Source organism: Gobio gobio, assembly GCF_949357685.1.
Source record: "Gobio gobio genome assembly, chromosome: 12".
Lineage (NCBI taxonomy): Eukaryota > Metazoa > Chordata > Actinopteri > Cypriniformes > Gobionidae > Gobio > Gobio gobio.
In genome coordinates this window covers 5,748,995-5,772,004 of record NC_137105.1, presented here as the reverse complement: position 1 = coordinate 5,772,004, position 23,010 = coordinate 5,748,995, and the positions used below count along the sequence as shown (strand labels likewise).

The 23,010-nt window shown below is 38.6% G+C and overlaps 3 protein-coding genes across 13 annotated transcripts in view; all 3 read right to left on the bottom strand.

Annotated features, from left to right (window-relative positions):
• The window catches only part of col12a1b (collagen, type XII, alpha 1b), a 94,216-nt gene extending 93,075 nt beyond the window's left edge, over nucleotides 1-1,141 (bottom strand). The window contains exon 1 of the mRNA XM_079830691.1: nucleotides 1,075-1,141. The gene's annotated coding sequence lies outside the window, so the exon portion shown is untranslated. The remainder of the gene's footprint in view (nucleotides 1-1,074) is intronic.
• Nucleotides 1-23,010, bottom strand: part of filip1b (filamin A interacting protein 1b) — a 107,440-nt gene that overhangs the window by 44,998 nt on the left and 39,432 nt on the right. For 3 of the 10 annotated variants that reach the window (XM_079830697.1, XM_079830698.1, XM_079830696.1), the window contains 3 exons: nucleotides 22,896-22,960; nucleotides 22,294-22,351; nucleotides 17,488-17,763 (listed from right to left, as the gene is read on the bottom strand). In XM_079830697.1, the coding sequence (XP_079686823.1) occupies nucleotides 17,743-17,763; nucleotides 22,294-22,351; nucleotides 22,896-22,960 (144 nt within the window). In that variant the 3' untranslated portion in view covers nucleotides 17,488-17,742. The other 7 variants (XM_079830694.1, XM_079830695.1, XM_079830692.1 and 4 more) reach the window with 4 other exon arrangements.
• Nucleotides 4,278-10,887, bottom strand: cox7a2b (cytochrome c oxidase subunit 7A2b). 2 transcript variants are annotated; one of them, XM_079830699.1, is made up of 4 exons: nucleotides 10,822-10,887; nucleotides 9,563-9,652; nucleotides 9,298-9,382; nucleotides 4,278-4,497 (listed from the first exon to the last, which is right to left on the bottom strand). In XM_079830699.1, the coding sequence occupies exons 1-4, from the start codon at nucleotides 10,837-10,839 to the stop codon at nucleotides 4,439-4,441; spliced, it is 252 nt and encodes an 83-aa protein (XP_079686825.1). In that variant the 5' UTR covers nucleotides 10,840-10,887; the 3' UTR covers nucleotides 4,278-4,438. The 2 variants fall into 2 exon arrangements, with proteins under 2 accessions (XP_079686825.1, XP_079686826.1); XM_079830700.1 differs by having other exon boundaries at nucleotides 9,563-9,643; nucleotides 10,822-10,883.

Genomic DNA, 23,010 nt, shown 5'->3' with positions numbered 1-23,010 from the left:
GGAAACTGTGAGTTCATAGACTATATGCAATTCTCTGGAAATCTGCCTGATTTAGGATCCTGCACATCAGGGGTGGAAAAACCTTTCCGCGGGGTTCCTGCGCCCCCTGTTGTGCCTGGACAAACTCAGACTTCACATCCAGATATTTATGCTGACTTTAGCATTGTGCTTGATGTCTGTGTTATATACATTGAGCGTTATTATGAAGAATTACCAACGCAAGAACAAGCAGCTCACAAAATATTTGCACATTGAGTAGCTACAAGTTGTTCATTGATATCACCCTGACATTTCAAGCACCGTCCTGCAGTGTGACTCAATAAAAAATGTCATATATTAAGCATGAGCTTATATTAATTACGACTACATTTGCACTTTTCAAAAGGCACCCATCACATGGCAGGACCACCTGAAATCAACTATAGGGCAAAAAGGTAACTCAAGTAATAACGATATGTAACTAAGAAATACACTTGGTCACGAGCAACTTTTAACTTCGAAAAATAAGCATTTTTAACAAATAAATATAAAATAATAGGTGAATGGACATGCAAAGTGTGTGAGTCAAAAGCATGCAGGCACATGTTATCTTGGGTTTGGTGTTGTAATAGTGTAAGAATTTAAGTAAAGCTGAATGAAAAAGCAAAAATAAGGTCTTAAAAAACACTTTTTATGGTGAAAACGTGTCAAGTGGGATGCTTTCTGAACATCTGCCAATCTCACTTAATCTTCTAAATGTATTCTTTTAAGCACATAACGTGATTTAGGTAGATAAACATAAAAATGCCCACTAAAAAAAAGTCCCAGAGGTCTTGCACGTGATCTGGATTTCTCAACAAAAGATAAAAAGTATCATCCCAATCAACTTTAAAAGAGCACAATAACAGGGTGGTGGAAAAAATGAAATCACCATACAAACGTCTATGGAAAAAGTGATCAGAGCAGCTGAAAATAGGTCAGTGTTTACATATTCATCATTACATTTATCTAATACTGCTCAAATTCAAGAACAATAATAACAACTTTCTCCTTAAATACGTTTATCAATAACATAGGAGGGGGGAAAAAACTTACCAAACTCCCCAAAAGTTTCCAAACTCCCTCAATACATCACAAAACTGGTGAATGAAAGTGGAAGCAAAGGGATTTTAAAGGTCTCTTCAGAAAAGCAGGGATTCTCCTTGATGCTGTAGTGATGGAGATGAAAATGAAGAGGAGGGTCGGATCGCCCACAGCTCGCGAAGGCTGTTCTCAAATGCACAGGATCTCAGACTAGAATGTGCTTCTTAACGGGAGGCTGATCCCGAACCCGGAGCTCTGACGTCACGCCTGTGTGATGGATGGATGTGTTGGGATGCGCTTTTGGAAAGTCGCGCATATTTTCGGCATTCCTGCAGCATGTCACTCATCGATGTTTTGGGTTTCAGCAGGAATGACTATGGAATACATCACCCCGGACGAGATCCGATATGAATGGCAAATTCATATAGGCTAGCCTTTGTTTTTAACTCAATTGCAAAGTTAATGTATTATAGTACATTTTAAGTGAAAGTAAAAGTGTAATAAACAGCCTAACTATTATACTAATAGCTGCACCTTTTCAAATGAACATGGCTACATTTTCAGAGCGAAATCTGAGGAGATTCGTCGTGCCGTTTTTTTTTTTTTTTTAAATATAACTTAGGCCTATATTTATTTTATGGTTCTCCCTCCCAGCACAGTAAACCAAATGACAACTATTTTAAAACGAAGAGTTTTTACATACAATTTCGATAAGTAAATATAAAATATTTTAATCATAATGACAATATCGTTACTGTTTTTGATGTATCGTTCAACGGTCCTAACTGAAAAAGGTGCTCCAGTGGTTGCTGAGGTAACATCTTTGCGCTAACCTCTACTTTTCGCTATAGTTGTGCCAGATTTTTGACTAGCAATCAAACTTTTGTAGTTTTACTAATTAAATATGGGATGTTTCTCTCTCTCGGTGATATTAACCCTGCTGGAAAGCCTATAAACGAATAGCTGTAGCCTATTTTTTTTAGCTGGACTGGACCAGCTAATGCAGTTAAACCAGTTAAAAAAAACAGCTAACGTTACCGCGTCCAGAACACATATCAAGATTTAAAGTATTGTGTCCAGATACAGAAGATACAGAAGTTATTTGTGTTTTCAAATGAATACCTCGGACATTTTCGGATCTAAATCTGAGGAGATTTGTCGTGCCAAAAATAAATAAATAATATATATATTTATTTTATGGTGCTCCCTCCAAGCACAGTTAAACCAAATGACAACTATTTTAAAAGAGTTTTTACATACAATTTCGATAAGTAAATATAAAATATTTTAATCATAATGACAATATCGTTACCATTTTTGATGTAGCTATCGTTCAACGGTCCTAACTGAAAAAGTGCTCCAGTGGTTGCGGAGGTATCTTTGCGCCACTACTTTTCGCTAATTGTGCAAGATTTTTGACAAGAAATCAAACTTTTGTAGTTTTACTAATTAAATATTGGATGTTTCTCTCTCTCTCTCTGTGATATTAACCCTGCTGGAAAGCTTATAAACGAATAGCTGTAGCCTATTTTTTTTTAGCTGGACTGGACCAGCTAATACTTAGACCAGTTTAAAAAAAACAGCTACCGCATCCAGAACACAGATATCAAGATTTAAAGTAAAGTATTGTGTCCAGATACAGAAGTTATATGTGCCTTCAAATTAATATACCTCGGACATTTTCGGAGCGAAATCTGAGGAGATTCGTCTCGCGCCCCACCAAAAAAATTATTTTACGGTGCTCTCAGCACAGTCGTTCCAAACGACAACTATCATAAAACATCACAAAGAGTTTCTACATACAATTTCGTTAGGTAAATATAAAACATCGTAATCATAATACGATACCGTTCTTGATATATCGTTCAACGGTCCTAACGGAAAGCGCTAGAGCGTTTGCTATGGTAACATCTTAGCGCCAAAGGCACTACTTTTCGCGAGTTGTGCAAGATTTTGACTAGCAATTAAACTTTTGTAGTGTTATACAGGATTTTTTTTCTGTCTGTAATATGATATTAACCCTGCTGAAAAATCAAGCTTACATAAACTAGTAGCTGTGGACATGTTTTTAGCCGGACTGGACCAGCTTAGACCAGTTAAAAACCAGCTACCACGTCCAAAATACAGATATCAAGATTTAAAGTAAAGTAATTGTGTCCAGCAATATCAGGAAAAACTGTAATAGGTTACACAAATAGCTTTTGTTTGTTTGTTTTTGGTACCATGACGAGTTTTCTGGACATGTACCATCATAACTGTACTTATGACGAGATGAATTTGAGCCTATAGATCAGTTTTACAACCATGCATTTCCATTTATTTGAATATGTAGCCCCCTAGTGGTCAATTCGGGTAACGCGCAGAGAGGATGGAGCTGCCCAACACATCTTATGAATCTAAACTACACCCTTGATCTCATTATTAAGCCATAAATGAACAGTTTTCTGTTATTCATCTAAAGAATAAACATTTAGAAACACATGGGTGCCAACTGGGAGTCACGGTCGAGTTTGACTCAAGATCATTAAGTCTATTAATTGTTTCAGGACTGTTTTTAATTTGATCATTATCTCGTTACTGTCATAGAGAGAAATGAATAATGGATCTATTGATAAAGGGAAAGCTTGAACTTCTACTGCTCCATATAGAGCGCTTGCAGAATTAATGATCGGTGCTTTATAGAATTATAATTAGCATGCAATTATTTGTGCATGCATGTTTCAATCTCTCCAATGAACTGAAAGAGTTTGTATGGGACACAATGAGCGCATTGTTCGTGATACATGTGATACACTTCCATATGCGCTCAACTGTATAGACCACCAATGCTGAGGCCTGCTATACAGAGCTCAAATGATCAATCGATCCTGTAAATTTGAACTTCCAGCAGGGAAAACATTTCTTTGATGTACACGCATTATGCACACATTTGGAAACTATTTTATATGCCTTGAAAACACATTGATTTGAAGAACAAAAAGGAAGTGCACATAACTGTTTGTTTCCTGGGAACCGATGAAGACATCCAAGAAACAGACCATACCGAAAACAAGTCACAAACACCCTGCATCAGTTAAGGCTAACTTCAGACATTACGTAAACTTTCAGAAGGAAAAAACGCTTCATTGTTTGTTTTCTTCATCGCGCTCTTCATGAGAAGAATATTATCACATACACCTCAAAAGGAGGAGGCATGAAATCAGAAGACAAACAAGTACAGTAAAACAATCAGGATTTGTCCATTTATTGATGACAGGTACAGTTGGTTTTATTCAGATCACTTTGGTCCCTTTTACCTTCCAAATGAAAGAATAAATATATTGTGTGAGACGCTCATAACGTCACATTTCAACAGAAACCAGGGCAGGAGTGGACATCAGTTCTTCTTCTGAGGCACAGCTGCCTTTACCAACTCATATATGACGCATGCCGTTCCTGAAAAGAGACACATGAATGATTAGTTTCCTATGATGATTATTAACTCAAATACATATCCACGCTTGCTAAGACGTGTCAAGCATCACGGCAAGTCATTATTTGACACTATATACAGACATTGGGAGTGGGAACTTCAAACTTGGGCTAATAAGCAATCACCCAGAATCCACACATAGCCCTGGTTTCACAGACAGGGTTTAAGCTGGGCATACACAGAGCGATTTTTCGTCTGATTTTGAGCCGAATTCTGATTTGTGTAACTCTTTTTCGGGCCGGGACGATTTTCAGCTTTGTCGTGAGGTGTTCGTGCAGTGTACAGGGGGATACTAGAGGCGAGAAACCTCTCCCAACCGGCAATCGGATGGTCGGATGAATTTCTGGCATGTCAGAAATTCTGGTTGGCCCTCATGAGGTTATCGCACAGCTGAAGCAGAGCTACGAACTGACTGCCCAATTTCCCCTCACTGCGCTTGCACGAAAGCAGAAGTTCAACAATTTCATCTTTAATGCAGAAAGAAACAAAACAAAAAGATGCGTATCTCTAGTTTGTGTAGTAAACTGGATAATCCAAGTCTTCCAAACCACCATGTAGCCTATCCAGCACCTCGTTTATTAATTCAGCTACTTGATCATTCATTTCCTTGTTTCACTTTATTCTCATTTATTTAATATTTACTTCATTTTATTATCACAGGAAATGTGAACCGTTATCTAGGGCTGTGCAATATTGAAGAAAAATGCGATTTGCAATACCTTTATAAATAATGCGACATTCGATACGTAATACAATATTGCTCTAAGTGTGTAAATATGCAGATATGCATATTACGATATGAACAGTTGCGATATTTCGATAATTTCGGTATATTGCGTAGCCCTTCCGTTGTTGATGTTGACAATTGGTGATAACCAAAAATGTCACCTCGCAATATTGAAGATTATTTTTCTGTTTTAAATCATGAAGGCGAGTCATTGGATGCAATGTGCCAACTTTGCGCGAGAGTAATGTCGGTGAAGTCAAACCCAGTCAATTATTATTCACTACAGAAAGCTTAATATGCTTCCGGCGCATATTCTCACAGAGACAACGAGAGTTAAACTACTTCAACATATATTCAGAAAACGTGTAACTGTCTTCATTTATTTTCTTAAAGGGTTAATTCACCCAAAAATTAAAAAATAATGTCATTTAATCCGCACCCTCATGCCGTTCCACACCCGTAAGACCTCGGAGAAGCTTCGGAGCGTATCGAATCAGCGAGTCGATTCAGCGGTTCGGAGCGCCAAAGTCACGTGGTTTCAGCAGTTTGGCACGAGATCAGAATCATGATTCGACTCGCTGATTCGATACGCTCCGAAGCTTCAGGAAGCAGTGTTTTGAAATCGGTTATCACTATATAAGTCGTTATTTCTGTTTTTTTGGCACACAAAAAATATTCTCGTCGCTTTATAATATTAATATTGAACCACTGTACTCACATGGACTGACTTAAATATGTTTTTAGTACATTAATACTTGAGTGTAAAAATTTCATTGATGCCTATGCAGACCTCACTGAGCCTTCGGATTTCAACAAAAATATCTTAATTTGTGTTCTGAAGATGAACAGAGGACTTACGGGTGTGGAACGGCATGAGGGTGAGGAATAAATTACATTAGTTTAATGTTTTGGTGAACTAACCCTTTAATATTTCTAAATATTAGTTTATCACACATATTTCACATGTACAGTGTGAGCAGTCGTGCTCAATGATCAGACCGTACTGTTTTAGCACATAAATCCTGAGCTCTGGCTTAATATCGTATGTGATCTACTCTTACAGTGAGAGTTGCTGATATCGTACAGAAATTACACAGTGTAAGCCCATCTTTAGATTAAACCAGAATTAGGCCTTAGTTAATTAGAACTTTTATAAAAATAAAAAAAACATTGCTGATGTGCATCTTGAGAAGAAACAATGGCACTGACATATTTTGAGGTTCTGTTTACACCTGGTATTTAGATGGTCGATCGGAACACAAGTAGATGATGCTAAATACAGGTGTAAACACGGTCTAAAACGTTTGAGCTTGTCCACTTTCAACCACTTCCAGAGGTAGTGGAAAACGCACTTTACCGGATTGCTTTCATAGTGTAAATGCCATAGACTGTAAAAAAATATGGACGTAGTGTCCGTGACGTCACCTATAGGATTCTGAAGAGCAGTTTTGAAGCGCAAAGTAGGGGCGAGCTGGCCGTTGCCATCTTGGCAGCGCGTCACTCCCGGATAACAGAAAATGGGCAAAAAGGCGGGACGTGGGCGGAGCTAAAGTGACGTGATGACTAACAGACAGCAGACAAACAGCTATCCATCTGTCACTCGAAGTGGCCACGCCCTTAATTATGCAGAACTTTAATGCTTTATATAATATAAACGATTGAGTTATAAAAAAATTCAACCCCTCACAGTCGTCATAAAGGGCAAAATTAGCCGTATAGACCAAAACCACAATTTGTACCAGGCTGTAAACATGTGTTCTTCTGCTGTAAAGTTGGCCATTTTAACATGAGCTCAATGAGAGTCTGCTCCTTCTGGCAGGGTTCCTAAACAATTTTCATTTCAAAATTCCATACTTTTCCAGACTCGAATTTCCAGACTTCCTGCAGATTTTTCAGACCATATTTAACTTGTTCTGATCAAATGTTTTCAAATTCAACTGCTAACAAGTGTTACATTCTAAAGATTTAGTATTGGCGTTTTTGCCTTTTATTAGGATAGGAAAGTAGCTAGACAGGAAGTAAGGTGGGAGAGAGATGGGGGCGGGATTGGGAAAAGTCCATGAGGCAGGACTCGAACTCGGGTCTCCCGAAGCACAACAGCACTACATGGCGACGCACTTACCCACAATGCTATCGGCACCGACAACAAGTCTGTTACACTCTGAGTCAAAACCTCTATGTAGGCTATCTAATATTTAGAAATCCTATATTAAAATATTGCCTTTTGTGACCTTAACGATCAAAATGCTAAATCAGTCACAATTTTTTAACAGGGTTATTAATTTACCCCAAAATTTAATTTCTATCATAATTTACTTACCCTCATGTCATTCTAAACTAATAAGACTTTTGTTAATCTTGGAAATCTTGGACACATGAAGATATTTAAAGGATTAGTTCACCTCAAAATGAAAATGTCCTAATCATTTACTCACCCCAATGCATCCAAAATGGCAACCAACTCAGTTGGATTCTCAAAAACTTAATTTATCTTTCACTGAAGAAAGTAAGTCATGGATATCTTGGATGGCATTGAGGTGAGTAAATGACACTTTCATTTTGGGGGTGAACAAGTCCTTTAATAAAGAGACTGAAATCTCTCAGATTTAAAATATTAAAAATGTTAATATAATAAACTTATGGTTTTGAAAGACATGGGGGTGAATAAATGACAAATTTTCATTTTGGGTGTACTATTCCTTTAAGAACTCCACCATCGACTCCTCAAACCCAACTTGCTTTCTCAAACTACAAAGTGCTGTGTTAACCACTGTTGAACTGTGAAAAGGAAGGAACACACAGGTCTGACCTTTACTGCCATAGCTAGGCTACAAGTTTTTCATTCATAGAAAAAAAAAACGATTGTGTATATATTTATTATATACATTTAGAAATTCTTAATTTTATATTTAGAAAATGAAATAGGGACAATAGTCTGGAAATATAAATATTTTTCCATACTTTTCCAGACCTAGAAATTACTCAAATCAAATTCCATACTTTTCCAAACCCCGTAGGAACCCTGAGTCTCTAGTGGCCAGTCGATGAATTGCAGTTGAAGTCACTTCCGTATTGGCTTCAAGAGAAACTGCGGGAGGTTGCCGCTTGGTAAACGCTCATGTGGTCGAATGTTTTCGAACAGCCACAATAGACTCTCCGCCTACTGACTTAAGGCGCATTCACACGGAGGGTCAGGGTTAACGCTTCTCATTTACTTTGAATGGGTGACGTCATGCGTTCCCGAACTGAATTGTGGGTTCTGTTGCGCCGCGTCACTGGCGTTGCTCGTGGCAGAAGTTTTCAAGCGCCAACACGGGCGTCAGCCAATCAGATCGCCTATGCAAATACCCTAGTGTAGACGCTAGCCAATTGCGTTCATGCAACACCGGAAAAGTAATATGATTGGCTGTTGTCACTATGAAGGTCGCGTCAGTACCAGCTTCAGACACGCCCTCCATCAAACGTTGACACAGACGCCCCGTGTGAATGCAGCGTTAATGCGTAAACATTATGGGAAGCGCGCTAGCCAGACGTGAATTAAACTTTGTCAGGTGAAGTTTGGTCCCGAGTTTGGTTTGAAGGTGAAAAACGTTCCGAGCACAATGTTCTCTCCCAATTCCTGATTTCTAACACACACTCACAGCGTTCGGCTGGTCTTGTGACTGTCACAGCAGAAACTAAAGCTGATGCTCTCCTGTTTTTCTGTTGTCTCTGGGCGCATTCATATGTAAATTGCGTGAGTTTATTAGATTTAAAGAAACATACATTTACCCGTTTAATGGTGAAAGTGGAAAAAAGAGACGGATTAAAACACCAGGTGTGAACGGGAACGTGTCTCTCTCATCTACTTGTGATCCGATCGACCAAAACACATTTTGATACAAGTTGTAAACAGGGCCTGAGATATGTCAGTGCAAGTCGCTTTCAGTTTAGAGAAGCTCAAACATGCGTTAAAGTCTGGGACTAGACTTTTTTCTGTGAAACCGAGCAATTATGTGTTTAGACCTGGCAATGCCAACATGGGCGTAAAACATACCCATCACTGTGAGACCCATAGTTGCACGGTAAAGAACAGCGTCACTGACTCCTCCCTTCAGATGAACTGGCATCCCATTAGCCTCCTAAACAAGAAACATAAATCAACATGTTTATAAGCACATTTAAAAAACACAAACACGTGAACAACCAAAGCAAAATGTTCAGAGCGCTGTAAAGTGAACACAGCCTATAAGTAAATTAGTGTAATGCATATATCATTTAATAAGTAGCTGTCAGGGCTCAGACAAAGGGACAAACCATACCTGAAACAGTTTCTGCTTCTCTGGCACCTTATTAGAAAGCTGCCTGCGGACGGTACTGGAGATCTGCCGTCTGGAAACCTGCTGAAGAGTCTCATGGAAAAATATAAAGTAACTTAAAGATGACAAATGTCATCAGGAATACAGTTAACATCAGCAATATTATATATATATATATATATATATATATATATATATATATATATATATATATATATATATATATATATATATATATATATATATATATATATATATATATATGTATTAAATGTATAGCTGAAATTCTACCAATGTAATCAGGTTAAATCTCTTTGGGAGAACTTAAGTTATCCTTCTCCTTTTAATAAAATGATTTAAACCTTTCATATTGCTTTATTTTTCTAGGAGTGACCATGCAGAGTGACTGATCTTGTTGTTCATTTCTTTGTGTTGCACTGTCATTTTTTATTCACAAAATTTTTCACTAAAAAACTAATTTCTGAAGACTTTGCTTAGATTTGACATCTTTTTCACTGAGATTTCCCTTATTGTAAAATCTCTTAAACTCATTGATAACAACAAGAACAAGTTTCTAAAGAATAATGATCACATTTTTCTCACTGGTTGAGGTGCCATTGCAATTTGTCTGTATTTTTTTTTTCACTCTTCTTCCTAACCCTTTCATTGTCATTTTATGTTATTGTATTTCAATGCAGTGCTTTTTTTCTTTTCTTGCAATAATAATAATTAAACAAAAAATTTTTTAAGTTAAGTTAAAAAGTCCTTTTGGTCAGTGACTTTTACTCAGCTAGCGTTTTGGTGATATTTAGTTGATGTATGAAGTCCAAGTCCAAACAGGTGAATGACGTTCAGATATTTTTTATGACTACAAATACTCCAAAGTCCAAATACTGTGAGAAACGGCTGTTAAGTTAAGTTACTAATACGAGCAGAAAGAGGAAATATAAAACAATATAAATATATGTGCACTCAAACAGCTCTTTAATAAACACAGACACCATCCAAACAGGTATAACATCTGTTATTTGGCTTATTTGAATTATAAAACATGATCATCTTTATCATATTTTCATTGATTGTGGACGTGCAAAACGTCAAACTGCTCATGACTTCCACTTTATCCTGCCTCAGACAAACTCCTACATAAACAACAGTAACCTTTGCCGTGATAACAAAGCCAACACATGATGAATGATTGATTTATAAACTACCATACCTAATTAAGCTTAAGGTGAAACAGAATATTTTATAATAATTACCAGAATGTGTCGAAACATTTTCAGCGTGAATGACTGAACTGAAGTCACGGGACGGAGAGAAACTGAAGCTTCGCAAGAGAAAGAGAGAAGTCTCCACCTGCTGTTCAGGAGAGCAACTGCTCCGACTATTTTATCCGTGTTAGATACAAATAGAATCAAGTCACACTCCCAGAAATGTGTTCCTCACTGACACACGATGGAAAAATAAAAATCATTAAGGGGAAGGGAAATTAGCAGCTAGTTATTAGCAGCGCGTCATAGCCTGAGGGACCGTGAACACAACAACATTTCATATCAGTCAGACAGACAGACAGAACGACAGATAGATAGCCTAGATAGATGTATTTATTTATTTCTAAAATTCAATAGTTTGTGATGCAGATTTATCAGTGGCTCATGTGCTTCATACATACATGTGTTTATTAGGTGAATTTCTAACTTTTTATATATGAAGGAGTTGACAAACAGAGTGAGCTTATTCACAGAGTGTTAAAATAATGAAATGCTATTGAATATAAGGATTTTGTGGGTCACAGTTCTGTGCGGTGAGAACCTTTATTCATAGGCTTAACTAAACCTTTTCCCCAAATGACCATCTCTCAGGACATAGCCTACTCGTTAATTTAACACATCAATGCCACCATAGCAGACAATTATTGATAAATGATCAATAAACTGATTCCAGGAGTGACACTTTTATCCAATCTTTTTTTTTTTTAAAGCAAGCAATATATTATTTAATATTAGACCAGTGTTTAAGGTTAACATGGACTTGTTACACTGCCCAATTTACTTCCATAACACAACACATTTCCAAGTGAAACAAAATATTTTACAAGGAAAAGAATTAATTAATAGATCATGAAAACACTTTTCCTGCACTGATGAATCATTTGAGATAAGACCAGGAATGTGCACAAAGAAAGTAAATGGGGTCAATTTTGATTTCTTGTTGACTTATTCAATGCTTTTCCTTGTCTTACTAAAGAATTCTGTCATTAATTACTCACCCTCATGTCGTTCCAAACCCATAAGACTTTCATTCATCTTCGGAACACAAATTAAGATCTTTTTGATGAAATCTGAGAGCTTTCTGTTCCTCCATTGACAGTCTACGCAACTATCACTTTGACGCTTCAAAAAGTTCATAAAGAGATCATAAAACTAATCCATATGAATTGAGCAGTTCAGTTAAAATTTTCTGAAGAGACTCAATCGCTTTATATGATGAACAGACTGAATCTAGGCTTTTATTCACATGTAAACATTGATCAGTGAACAAAAACAGAAGCTCAACCAAACCTGCGTAACACGAGAATGAACCTCATTGGTTCTTGCTGAAGCTCAAACATGATGCCTAACACAAGAATGAACCTCATTGGTTCCGGCTGAAGCTCAAATGAGCTGCGTAACACGAGAATGTAGAAATTGACCCTGCCTCAGTCTGGACAGGCCTGAGGAACATCACCAACTACAAGTCACAATCCCCCCGTTCTGTAGAGGATCAACAACTGGCTGAGGATCTGAATGCATTCTACTGCTGGTTTGAAAAGCCCAGTCTCACACCACACACCCGCTCTGATCTGCACTTCACACGTCCCCCATCACCTCCTGCTGACCAACTGGCCCCAGTCTTCACCCAGATCTTCAACAGATCATTGGAGCAGTGTGAAGTTCCCTGTTGCTTCAAACGCTCCACTATCATTCCCGTCCCCAAAAAACCCCAAATCACTGGACTTAATGACTACAGACCTGTCGCTCTCACATCTGTGGTCATTAAGTTGTTTGAAAGACTGGTTCTGGCCCACCTGAAGGACATCACTGGACCCTTGCTGGATCCTCTTCAATTTGCCTACAGAGCAAACAGGTCTGTGGATGATGCAGTCAACATGGGACTGCATTATATCCTGCAACATCTCGACAGACCTGGGACTTATGCAAGGATCTTATTTGTAGACTTCAGTTCGGTCTTCAATACCATCATGCCTGATCTTCTCACAGCTAAACTGACCCAGCTCTCCATGCCATCCTCAATCCGTCAGTGGATCTCCAGCTTCCTGACAGACCGACTGGGGAAACTCACATCCAGGACTCTCACTACCAGCACTGGCGCCCCCCAGGGGTGTGTTCTCTCCCCGCTGCTCTTCTCCCAGGACACCAATGACTGCACTTCTAAAGACCCCTCTGTGAAGCTCCTGAAATTGGCAGACGACACCACTGTCATCGGCCTCATCCAAAACGGTGACGAGTCTGCTTACAGACTGGAGGTTGAACAGCTGGCTGTCTGGTGCAGTTATAACAACCTTGAGCTCAACACGCTCAAAACGGTGGAGATGATAGTGGACTTCAGGAGGAACAGCCCAGCTCTCCCCCCACTCACCATCATGAACAGCACCGTGGAAGCAGTGGAGTCATTCAGGTTCCTGGGCACTGCCATCTCTCAGGACCTGAAGTGGGACAATCACATTGACTCCATTGTGAAAAAGGCCCAGCAGAGACTGTACTTCCTTCGTCAGCTGAGGAAGTTCAACCTCCCACAGGAGCTGCTGATTCAGTTCTACTCGGCTGTCATTGAGTCACGCTTGCACTTCCATCACTGTTTGGTTTGGTTCAGCTACCAAATCTAACATCAGGAGACTACAACGTACAATCCGGACTGCGGAGAGGATTATTGGTGCCTCCCTGCCAACCCTTCAGGACCTGTACTCTTCCAGAGTGAGGAAGAGAGCAGGGAAAATCATCCCAGTGCAATACTCCCACTGTTTAGTGCAATATCTTCTAAACTCAGGAGATATTTATATTTATTCATACTACTCACATACTGTAAATATGTTTATAATCTGTAAATGTTTATTCTGACTAAACGTAACTGTTTTTTTTTAATGCTATTTTCATATTTTTATTCTTAGAATTTGTACTACTATGTTCTTGTTGTGTTTGTATTGTATATGTGCCCAGCAGGCACCGGACGTCAATATGACGTCAGATTGACGTTGGGTTCTGACGTCAACCCCGATTTTCATTTTCAACCAAAATGCAACGTCCGTCCAACGTTGGATGTTGATGTCAATCTGACGTTGGGTTCTGACGTCAATCCGATTTTCATTTTCAACCAAAATGCAACGTCCGTCCAACGTTGGATGTTGACGTCAATCTGACGTTGGGTTCTGACGTCAATCCGATTTTCATTTTCAAACAAAATGCAACGTCCGTCCAACATTGGATGTTGACGTCAATCTGACGTTGGGTTCTGACGTCAATATGATGTTGGCTTGAGACGTTGGCTCAACGTTAGATTTTGGTTAGTTAATACCAAAACCTAAAACCAACAAAGGATCAATGTCTAATGATGTTAGAATCTGACATCAATATGATGTTGGCTTGAGACGTTGGCTCAACGTTGGATTTTGGTTACTTTACAACACAACCTAAAAACAACTAAATATCAACATCAGCTAACGTTGGTATTGGACGTCAAATTAACGTTGGCATTAGACGTTGAGCTGACGTTGAATTTTGGTCACCTGACATTGCAACCAAAATGTAACCAAATATCAACGTCTTATGACGTTGTGTGCCTGCTGGGTGCACTGGAAGCTTCAGCACCAAGAAAAATTCCTTGTGTGTGCAAGCACACTTGGCCATAAAGCTCTTTCTGATTCTGATTGAACCTCATTGGTTCTTGTGGAAGCTCAAACGTGCTGCGTAACACGAGAATGAACTTCATTGGTTCTTGCTGAAGCTCAAACGTGCAGCGTAACACGAGAATGAACCTCATTGGTTCTTGCTGAAGCTCAAACGTGCAGCGTAACACGAGAATGAACCTCATTGGTTCTTGCTGAAGCTCAAATGTGCAGCGTAACATGAGAATGAACCTCATTGGTTCTTGCTGAAGCTCAAACGTGCTGCGTAACACGAGGATGAACCTCATTGGTTCTCGCTGAAGCTCAAACGTGCTGTGTAACACAAGAATGAACCTCATTGGTTCTTGATGATGCTCAAACGTGCAACGTAACACGAGAATGAACCTCATTGGTTCTTGTTGAAGCTCAAACGTGCAGCGTAACACGAGAATGAACCTCATTGGTTCTTGTTGAAGCTCAAACGTGCAGCGTAACACGAGAATGAACCTCATAGGCCTTTATCACAGTGGAATTGAATACCGGAAGTGCGCGTCGAAGCAGTGTGCTGATTCTTCCGGTTATGCATGTTTTCAATGTGCTGTGAACACCTAGCTGAACCAACAACAATTAAAATAAGCATCTGGAGGATGACTTAAAAATCCGGACATTTTCCGAGACAGGAGAAGAGATAAACTGATCATTACTGTGTACAGGATTTTCCAAACTCTGCTGAACTTGTATTTATTTAATCCGATCCGTCGTACGCATACGTGATTATTTCACCCCACGGAGCCAGTGCTCGTCTAAATAGAACGCGATGAAGTGTGTGAGACCTGACGAATAAGATCTGAATCAACATATTGATTTGTATTAATATTTTAGCATTGTTCTGTCACTTTTCATTGACAATCATTTCACTGTAGCCTACAGTATATGTAATTCACATATTTATGCCAAAATTCAGTCATGCTGTTAACGTATTACTGTTTAAGATTAATTAAATGCTTAACATCGTTAACTTTCTTTAAGGCAGTTACCGCGCATTCATTCATCTATTTATAACATGAAAATGAACCATGGTTTTATTACAAATAAAACATGGTTATTGTAGTTTATCATGGTATTTGTAGTAAAAGTAATACAAATGGTAGTCAATCCACGAAAAAAAAACATGGTTACTACATTCTTACTATTATAAAACCATGGTTAACTTTCGAAAGGGTGTTTATCAGTCAAATTCATTAAAAAATGTAACAACAGGTATGAAATATGATTAGTAAGAGACACACTGTTAATGAGAAGACTCAATCACTGGACTGCGGCAGGTTAGAAATTGATTTATTATTCAGAATGCACATTTGGATGGGAACATTTCAGCAGGCTGACGATATGAGACACGTAAACATCCGCAGTTTGGAAATGCATAGGCCTACAACACACAAACATACAACTTCATCCCACCATATCAGTCTCACCCATGCTCTCCTCTATTCTTTTAGTGTCAGGAAATGGTCAAATCTGAGGTAAGGATGTCATTATTTAGTATTAGAGCACCGGATCGCTGCAGCTACACCCGCGTTTTGATTGCGTCGCGACCTCATTGGTTCTTGCTGAAGCTCAAACGTGCAGCGTAACACGAGAATGAACCTCATTGGTTCTTGCAGAATCTCAAACGTGCTGTGTAACACAAGAATTAACCTCATTGGTTCTTACTGAAGCTCAAACGTGCAGCGTAACACGAGAATGAACCTCATTGGTTCTTGCTGAAGCTCAAACGTGCTGTGTAACACAAGAATTAACCTCATTGGTTCTTACTGAAGCTCAAACGTGCTGTGTAACACGAGAATGAACCTCATTGGTTCTTGCTGAAGCTCAAACGTGCAGCGTAACACGAGAATGAACCTCATTGGTTCTTGCTGAAGCTCAAACGTGCTGTGTAACACAAGAATTAACCTCATTGGTTCTTGATGATGCTCAAACGTGCAACGTAACACAAGAATTAACCTCATTGGTTCTTGCTGAAGCTCAAACGTGCAGCGTAACACGAGAATGAACCTCATTGGTTCTTGCAGAATCTCAAACGTGCTGTGTAACACAAGAATTAACCTCATTGGTTCTTGCTGAAGCTCAAACGTGCTGTGTAACACAAGAATTAACCTCATTGGTTCTTACTGAAGCTCAAACGTGCTGTGTAACACGAGAATGAACCTCATTGGTTCTTGCTGAAGCTCAAACGTGCAGCGTAACACAAGAATGAACCTCATTGGTTCTTGCTGAAGCTCAAACGTGCTGTGTAACACAAGAATGAACCTCATTGGTTCTTGCTGAAGCTCAAACGTGCAGCGTAACACGAGAATGAACCTCATTGGTTCTTGCTGAAGCTCAAACGTGCTGTGTAACACAAGAATTAACCTCATTGGTTCTTGCTGAAGCTCAAACGTGCTGTGTAACACAAGAATTAACCTCATTGGTTCTTGATGAAGCTCAAACGTGCAGCGTAACACGAGAATGAACCTCATTGGTTCTTGATGAAGCTCAAAGGTGACGCGTAACACAAGAATGAAGCGTCACAGTGATAGTTGCGTAGCTGTCTATGGAGGGACAGAATTTCTCAGATTTAATAAAAAAGATCTTAATTTGTGTTCCGAAAATAAACGAAAGTCAGACTGTTAGATAAATAGTAAGACACTGCATTTCGTTGCCTTGTACTTGTACTTGTGTAATGACAATAAAGTTGAATCTAATCTAATCTAATCTAAAGTGTGACATTATAAATACAACATATTGTTTCCAAACTTAAATTGGCTATACTTAAATGTTGGATGTATAAACCTGAAAAGAAAAGAACATTTTCAATTAAAAATTATTTGTATGAGCAACTTTCACAATAATTGTATGTAAGCAGCTTACGTACTGCGTTAGGAATACAACCCCAGTGAGCGAGATAAAGGGGACTATAGTGAGAACAACCCACTAGAAAGATACAAAGCAAACATACAATTCTGGAAAGTATGTATACGGCAAGAAAGGAGAGAAACATTTAGAACTGAAACAGTTAGACTTTATCCATTTTAGCTTTGTCTTTTGAAATTTTGTGGGGACCCCTTAGAACCTTCTGGAGGACTCCTGGGGGTCCCCAGACCCCTTGCATATACGCTGCCACACTACAGTTCCTTGTGCTTGAACTGGGTTTGACCGATTTGCCCCTCGTTTAATTGGTGCGTTTGGATGCAGGGCAGGTGTAGAGGCCCTTCTGTCTATGGAGAGCATCTGAAACGGCCTCAGCGCGGCTCTCGAATCACATGGAGCACAAGATTCTCTGTGGATGAAAACAGGGAAAGTGAGCTTACTGAGAGACAACACTGCAATCGTCTGAAACCCACGACTTACTGCATGGAAAGAATCAGTTTCACATTCATGCTAAGCGCTTTTGAGCAGCCAAGTTCATGGATGGTGAAAATATCAGAGCAATTTTACGATCGTTTTCTGGGAATCGTAGCGCGCCATTGAATCTATCTCATGAGTGATGTCATCAGCGAGCTGCCAAAGCCTGTTATTACGCATGGACGGATTAGAAAATGAACACTGTCTGCGGTGAAAATGGAATTAATTGATTTTAAAAAGCCCTCGATAGTGACACACAAACTGCAAACACGAAAGCATGTTTGCTTTAAAGGAATAGTTCATCTAAAAATAAAACGTTTGTCATCATTTCGGCTACTCACCCTCATGTTGTTCCAAACCCCTTTGACTTTCATTCTTCTGTGGATAATATCGCCTAAATGAATCGAAAGCACATTTGAATGAGATTTGAGGGCTGTTTTGGAGCTGGACAGCACCAGGCCTCATATGAAAAAGATCATCCTGTGTCTTCTGCAAAACATCATGAAGGAAAGAAAGTCGTACAACACGAGGGTGAGTAAATGATGACATCATTTCATTTTCGGGCAAACAGTTTCTTTAATGCCAAGCAGATAAATTAAGAGTCTTAAATTTGTTTTTATGTCTTTATCTGTGTAATCGAGTTTGTATCCGGCAGAAGGACACAATCAGGATGTTAAACGGGACTCCAGATCTCCAGCTGTTGTTTCTTATTTCTCATAACAATGTCCTCTGGCTTCCAGATGGCCTGGATAAAACACTCAACTGTGAAGTCTGCAACTTCACCAGAAGAAAACCATACAGCAATATCTAGAGAAATTACCTTTTTACTTCATTAAAGTGAATGGCACTAGATTTCCCCTTTTCAAAGCAGGTTGCAAATGTGTCAAAATCTTCACTAGCTATTGGAATGTTCTATGTTGTTTAATGGAGGAAAAAAATAAATTAATTTTTCTCCCTCAGTATGCATAAATAAGCAAAGTAATTGACTTTGTTGGGCGAAACACTGGGCGAAAATTTGTGATTGCTTGTACTTATATTTTTGTTAACGGTTAGTTCACCCAAAAATTGACTCCCCCTTATGTCGTTCCAAACCTGTAAGACTTTCGTTCATCTTCAGAACACAAATGAAGATCTTTTTGATGAAATTCTGTCCCTCTGTTGACAGTCTATGCAACTACCCCTTTTCAAGCTCCAGAAAGGCAGTAAAGACATCATTAAAGGTGTCATGAACTGGCTTTTTAAAAATTTTTATACTGTTGTCTCAGGTCAACTTATGACGTTTGTGTGTTTTTTATATTCAAAAACATCATAATGAATAAGTAATAGGCTATTTTCTGCCTTGGTTTTGAGGCTTTCTGAAAAAACGCTCGGTTTTGATGGGCGCACAATAGATTGCCGTAATCAATAGATTTCAAACGATCTGTAATGTTATGCAAAACTAACACACATAAAAAAACATGTTTTAGCCTACTCACATAAGTGTGTGTTCAGAAGGAAGCTTATGCGGGGACGATCCTTAGCTCAGGAGTCGATGGGCGGGGCTACAGAAGCATATTTATCTGTAGAGGCGGCGTCTGGGTCCTATTACTTAAGAGATCCGCATATTCTGAGAGCTTTCATTTTCTGGGCCTGGTGTCAATAAAAGCTTTTCTTTGACTAACAAGGAAGTTTTCAGCTCTGAAACTTACAGGATATTCTTAATATTACCATGACCTTTTATATATCAAAAGCTCAAGGGAAAGTTGATTTCTCAGTTCATCACCCCTTTAAAATAATCCATGTGACTTCAATGGTTTAACCTTAATTTTATGAAGCTTTGTTTGCAAAAAAAACATAATAACAAAGTTTTTCACAAAATATTAATCTCTAACACGTGTTCATGCAACAATGTCTGCACTCGTGTCTCGCGTATAAGAATATCCTGTAAATGTCAGAACTGAAAAGTTGCTTGTTGGGACCGGGACAATTTCCAAGCACGTTTTTTGCCGTCCTTCGGATGAGACGTTAAACCAAGGTCCTGACTCTCTGTGGTCATTAAAAATCCTTCGATAAAGAGTAGGAGTGTAACCCCGGCATCCTGGCCAAATTTGCCCATTGGCCCCTGTCCATCATGACTTCCTAATCATCCCCATATATATATATACAATATATATATCTCCTCTCCACCAATAAACCAGTGTGTGGTGGTTGTTCTGGCGCAATATGGCTGCCGTCGCATCATCCAGGTGGTGGTGCACATTGGTGGTGGATGAGGAGATTCCCCCCTTCTATGTAATGCACTTAGAGTGCCTAGAAAAGCGCTATATAAATGTAACAAATTATTATTATTATAAAAGCGTCTTTTAAAAAAAACGCCTTGGTTTTGTTTTTTGTATTGACGCGGCGCGTTAAAAACTGGCCGACCAATGAGATCATGCCACATGCCTGGAGCTGCTGAAGTTGCAGTAAAACACGACTTGGTGGCGCTCAAGCACAAAACGGTCTTGCCAAACACACATTGACACGACGAAAAGGAAGTAGACAAAGAAGAAGATGAGCTGCTAAGGCTGCTTGCCAGTTAGCAAAAAGTGTGTGAATGGTGTTGGCAAGCACGTAAATACCGTCTCTCTTCTTCTTCTGTGTGACAAGCGAGTGTCAGAAGTGTAAAGTGGCGCAGTGAATTGGCACGCTTACTTAGCCCAGTGAAAATCGCTTGAGTGTGTACACAAATACGCGTTGAAAAACGCCTCAAAAAACGCTGGCAATAATAATCCCGGTGTGCACAGGCCTTTAGTCCAAAAACAGCTTTTATTGTAACCAAGCCCAGAGAACGACTCGTTGTGGAATGTGCCTATAATAGATCGGTGAAAGACCGCCTCTGCAGAAGATGATCAACACATAATTCATCACTGCAACTTTGGCCCCGCCCACTGGTGTGTTAGTGAGATGACGAGGAGAGAAGAGAGATACAGGATGGACTACAAATAACATCACCTTCCAAAGGATCCTTATGGTAGGAATGTGCTTATTTCTTTTCAACAATGTGAATGTCTCAGTTGAGCAGTATTTAGGTGTAAATATTTGAAATCAGTCAGCAATTTCGGTGCAGGCGTTTGCAAAAAATCAGGATAGGAAAAACGCTTTTATTTCTAAATTATGACCATTTTTGATTTGAAAATTATACTAACATTATAAGTGCACCCCAGGAAACATTAGAAAACAATGCAGTTCATGACCCCTTTAAATAAAATAATAAATTATGTTGTTGTTTTTTTGCATAAACAAAACTGCTGCGTCACTTTGTAAATTAAGGTTAAACCACTTGAATCACATGGATTACTTTAATGAAGTCTTTACTGCCTTTCTGGGCCTTGAACGTGGCAGTTGTGTAGCTGTCAATGGAGGGACAGAAATCTCTCAGATTTCTTCAAAAAGATCTTCATGTGTTCTGAAGATGAACGAAGGTCTTACGGGTTTGGAACGACATGAGGGTGAGTGAGAGATTTTTGGAAGAAATATCCCATTAAATGTTCCTTACAAAAATGAATTCAGAATGTTTTACTGAATGGAAACAAAAGACTTTGATTTGATTTTAGAAATATTATCAAATTCCTTCACTTTCAGAACATTTGTTCTCCAAAACAGGTCAATCAGTTTATCCGCTGAACATGCTTTACTAACATCAATATGGTTTTAAATGTTATTCACACATTATGGAGGTTTCCTGACCTTGGTCCAATACCCCTCACAATAAATATACAGTATGATAGAAATAAATAATATTTTCCCCCATCTTCTCCCTAGCATTTCCTATCAAATATCAATATATAAATAAGCAATACAAATGGCTTGAAAGTGGTATGGAAAACTATAAAATAAGCCCAAACTATAAAATAAAAAAAGAATGTTTCTATGTGTTCTGAAAAGAAAGTTTATTTAGTGGAATCACAAAATTCATTCAGTGACATTTAATACATTGCATTCCCCCCGGAAACCTCCACAAGCCGTTTTATTTTTACAAAATAAAACATTAGTGAAATGGTAAATGGAAAAATAAATATTAAAAGGAAAAAAAAAAACAAGGTGAAGAGTTAGTGAAAATGTGCTTAAGCACAAAAAACACACGTGCAGAGATCAGTCACTTTTCCATTTGTGTGATGTCCAACCATAGATGTCTGTACATAAAGGCTGATTTGACATACAATATTTACAATATTACAGTAATGTTTCTTAATCTCGAAATGGAGGCCCCAGTGCCAATGATTGCTTTGTTTTACATTGCATCATTTTTGTTCAGATTTCATTCAGTTCTGTAGTGCTTAGATTAATTTCCAGTGCCACATTAACATGAGCCAATCTCAGCTCTTTCCTCCCCCTCCGGCTGCAGAGCTGCAAACTGACGATTTCCTCAGTTCAATTTTCATAGACTGGCTTTCAGAGCGTGACGTCGTGGACAGGCCTAAGACCGCTTTCCCTGTTTTCATACCTTTTGACATGGGGATTCGTGTTGCTGTGGAGCGAGATGACTGCACATCCGTTCCATGCTGAAAAAAAAGCAAAGGGAAATATGAGATCACATTTTAGAGATTTTTTTTTTCCCTTTATTTTTTTATTAACCATGTCATAATTTCGATAGTGCCATTTGTATTTGTATGTATGCAAGTATATAGTTGAGAGTTTTAAAAATAAATAAATAAATAAACAAACAGGGTGGTCATTCACAATAGTAGGAATGTATCCTGGACTATTATTAAGTCTAAGTACTTCTTTTCTTCAATGATTCATTTTTCGTTTAATATTTAACATTTGCAAATGTAAAATGCAATATCGTATTATGCTAACAACTTGTCATTACAATTGTGGTGCTTGATTTAGTAGGTTTTCCTAGGCAAGGATATGAAGGTTAGCCTAGTTCTGATCACACATAGTTCAGTTTTATAACAGGTTAAACATGAGGGGATAGGTCAGTTGGTGCCACTATTTAAAGGATTTTATTGACAAGCTTTTTTTATGGTGACAAACATGTCAGTACATTCCAGTGTTGGTTAGCAATAATGGATAAGGAGAATGGTTTTGATTTATCTATACCTTGAAAGAGAGCTATCTAGGGAGCAGACACCCCCTGATATCATTTTGAAACATTTCAGAAGCAACTGAAATATAGAAGATTGAATATGATCATTTTGTTTTTAGGGACACAAAA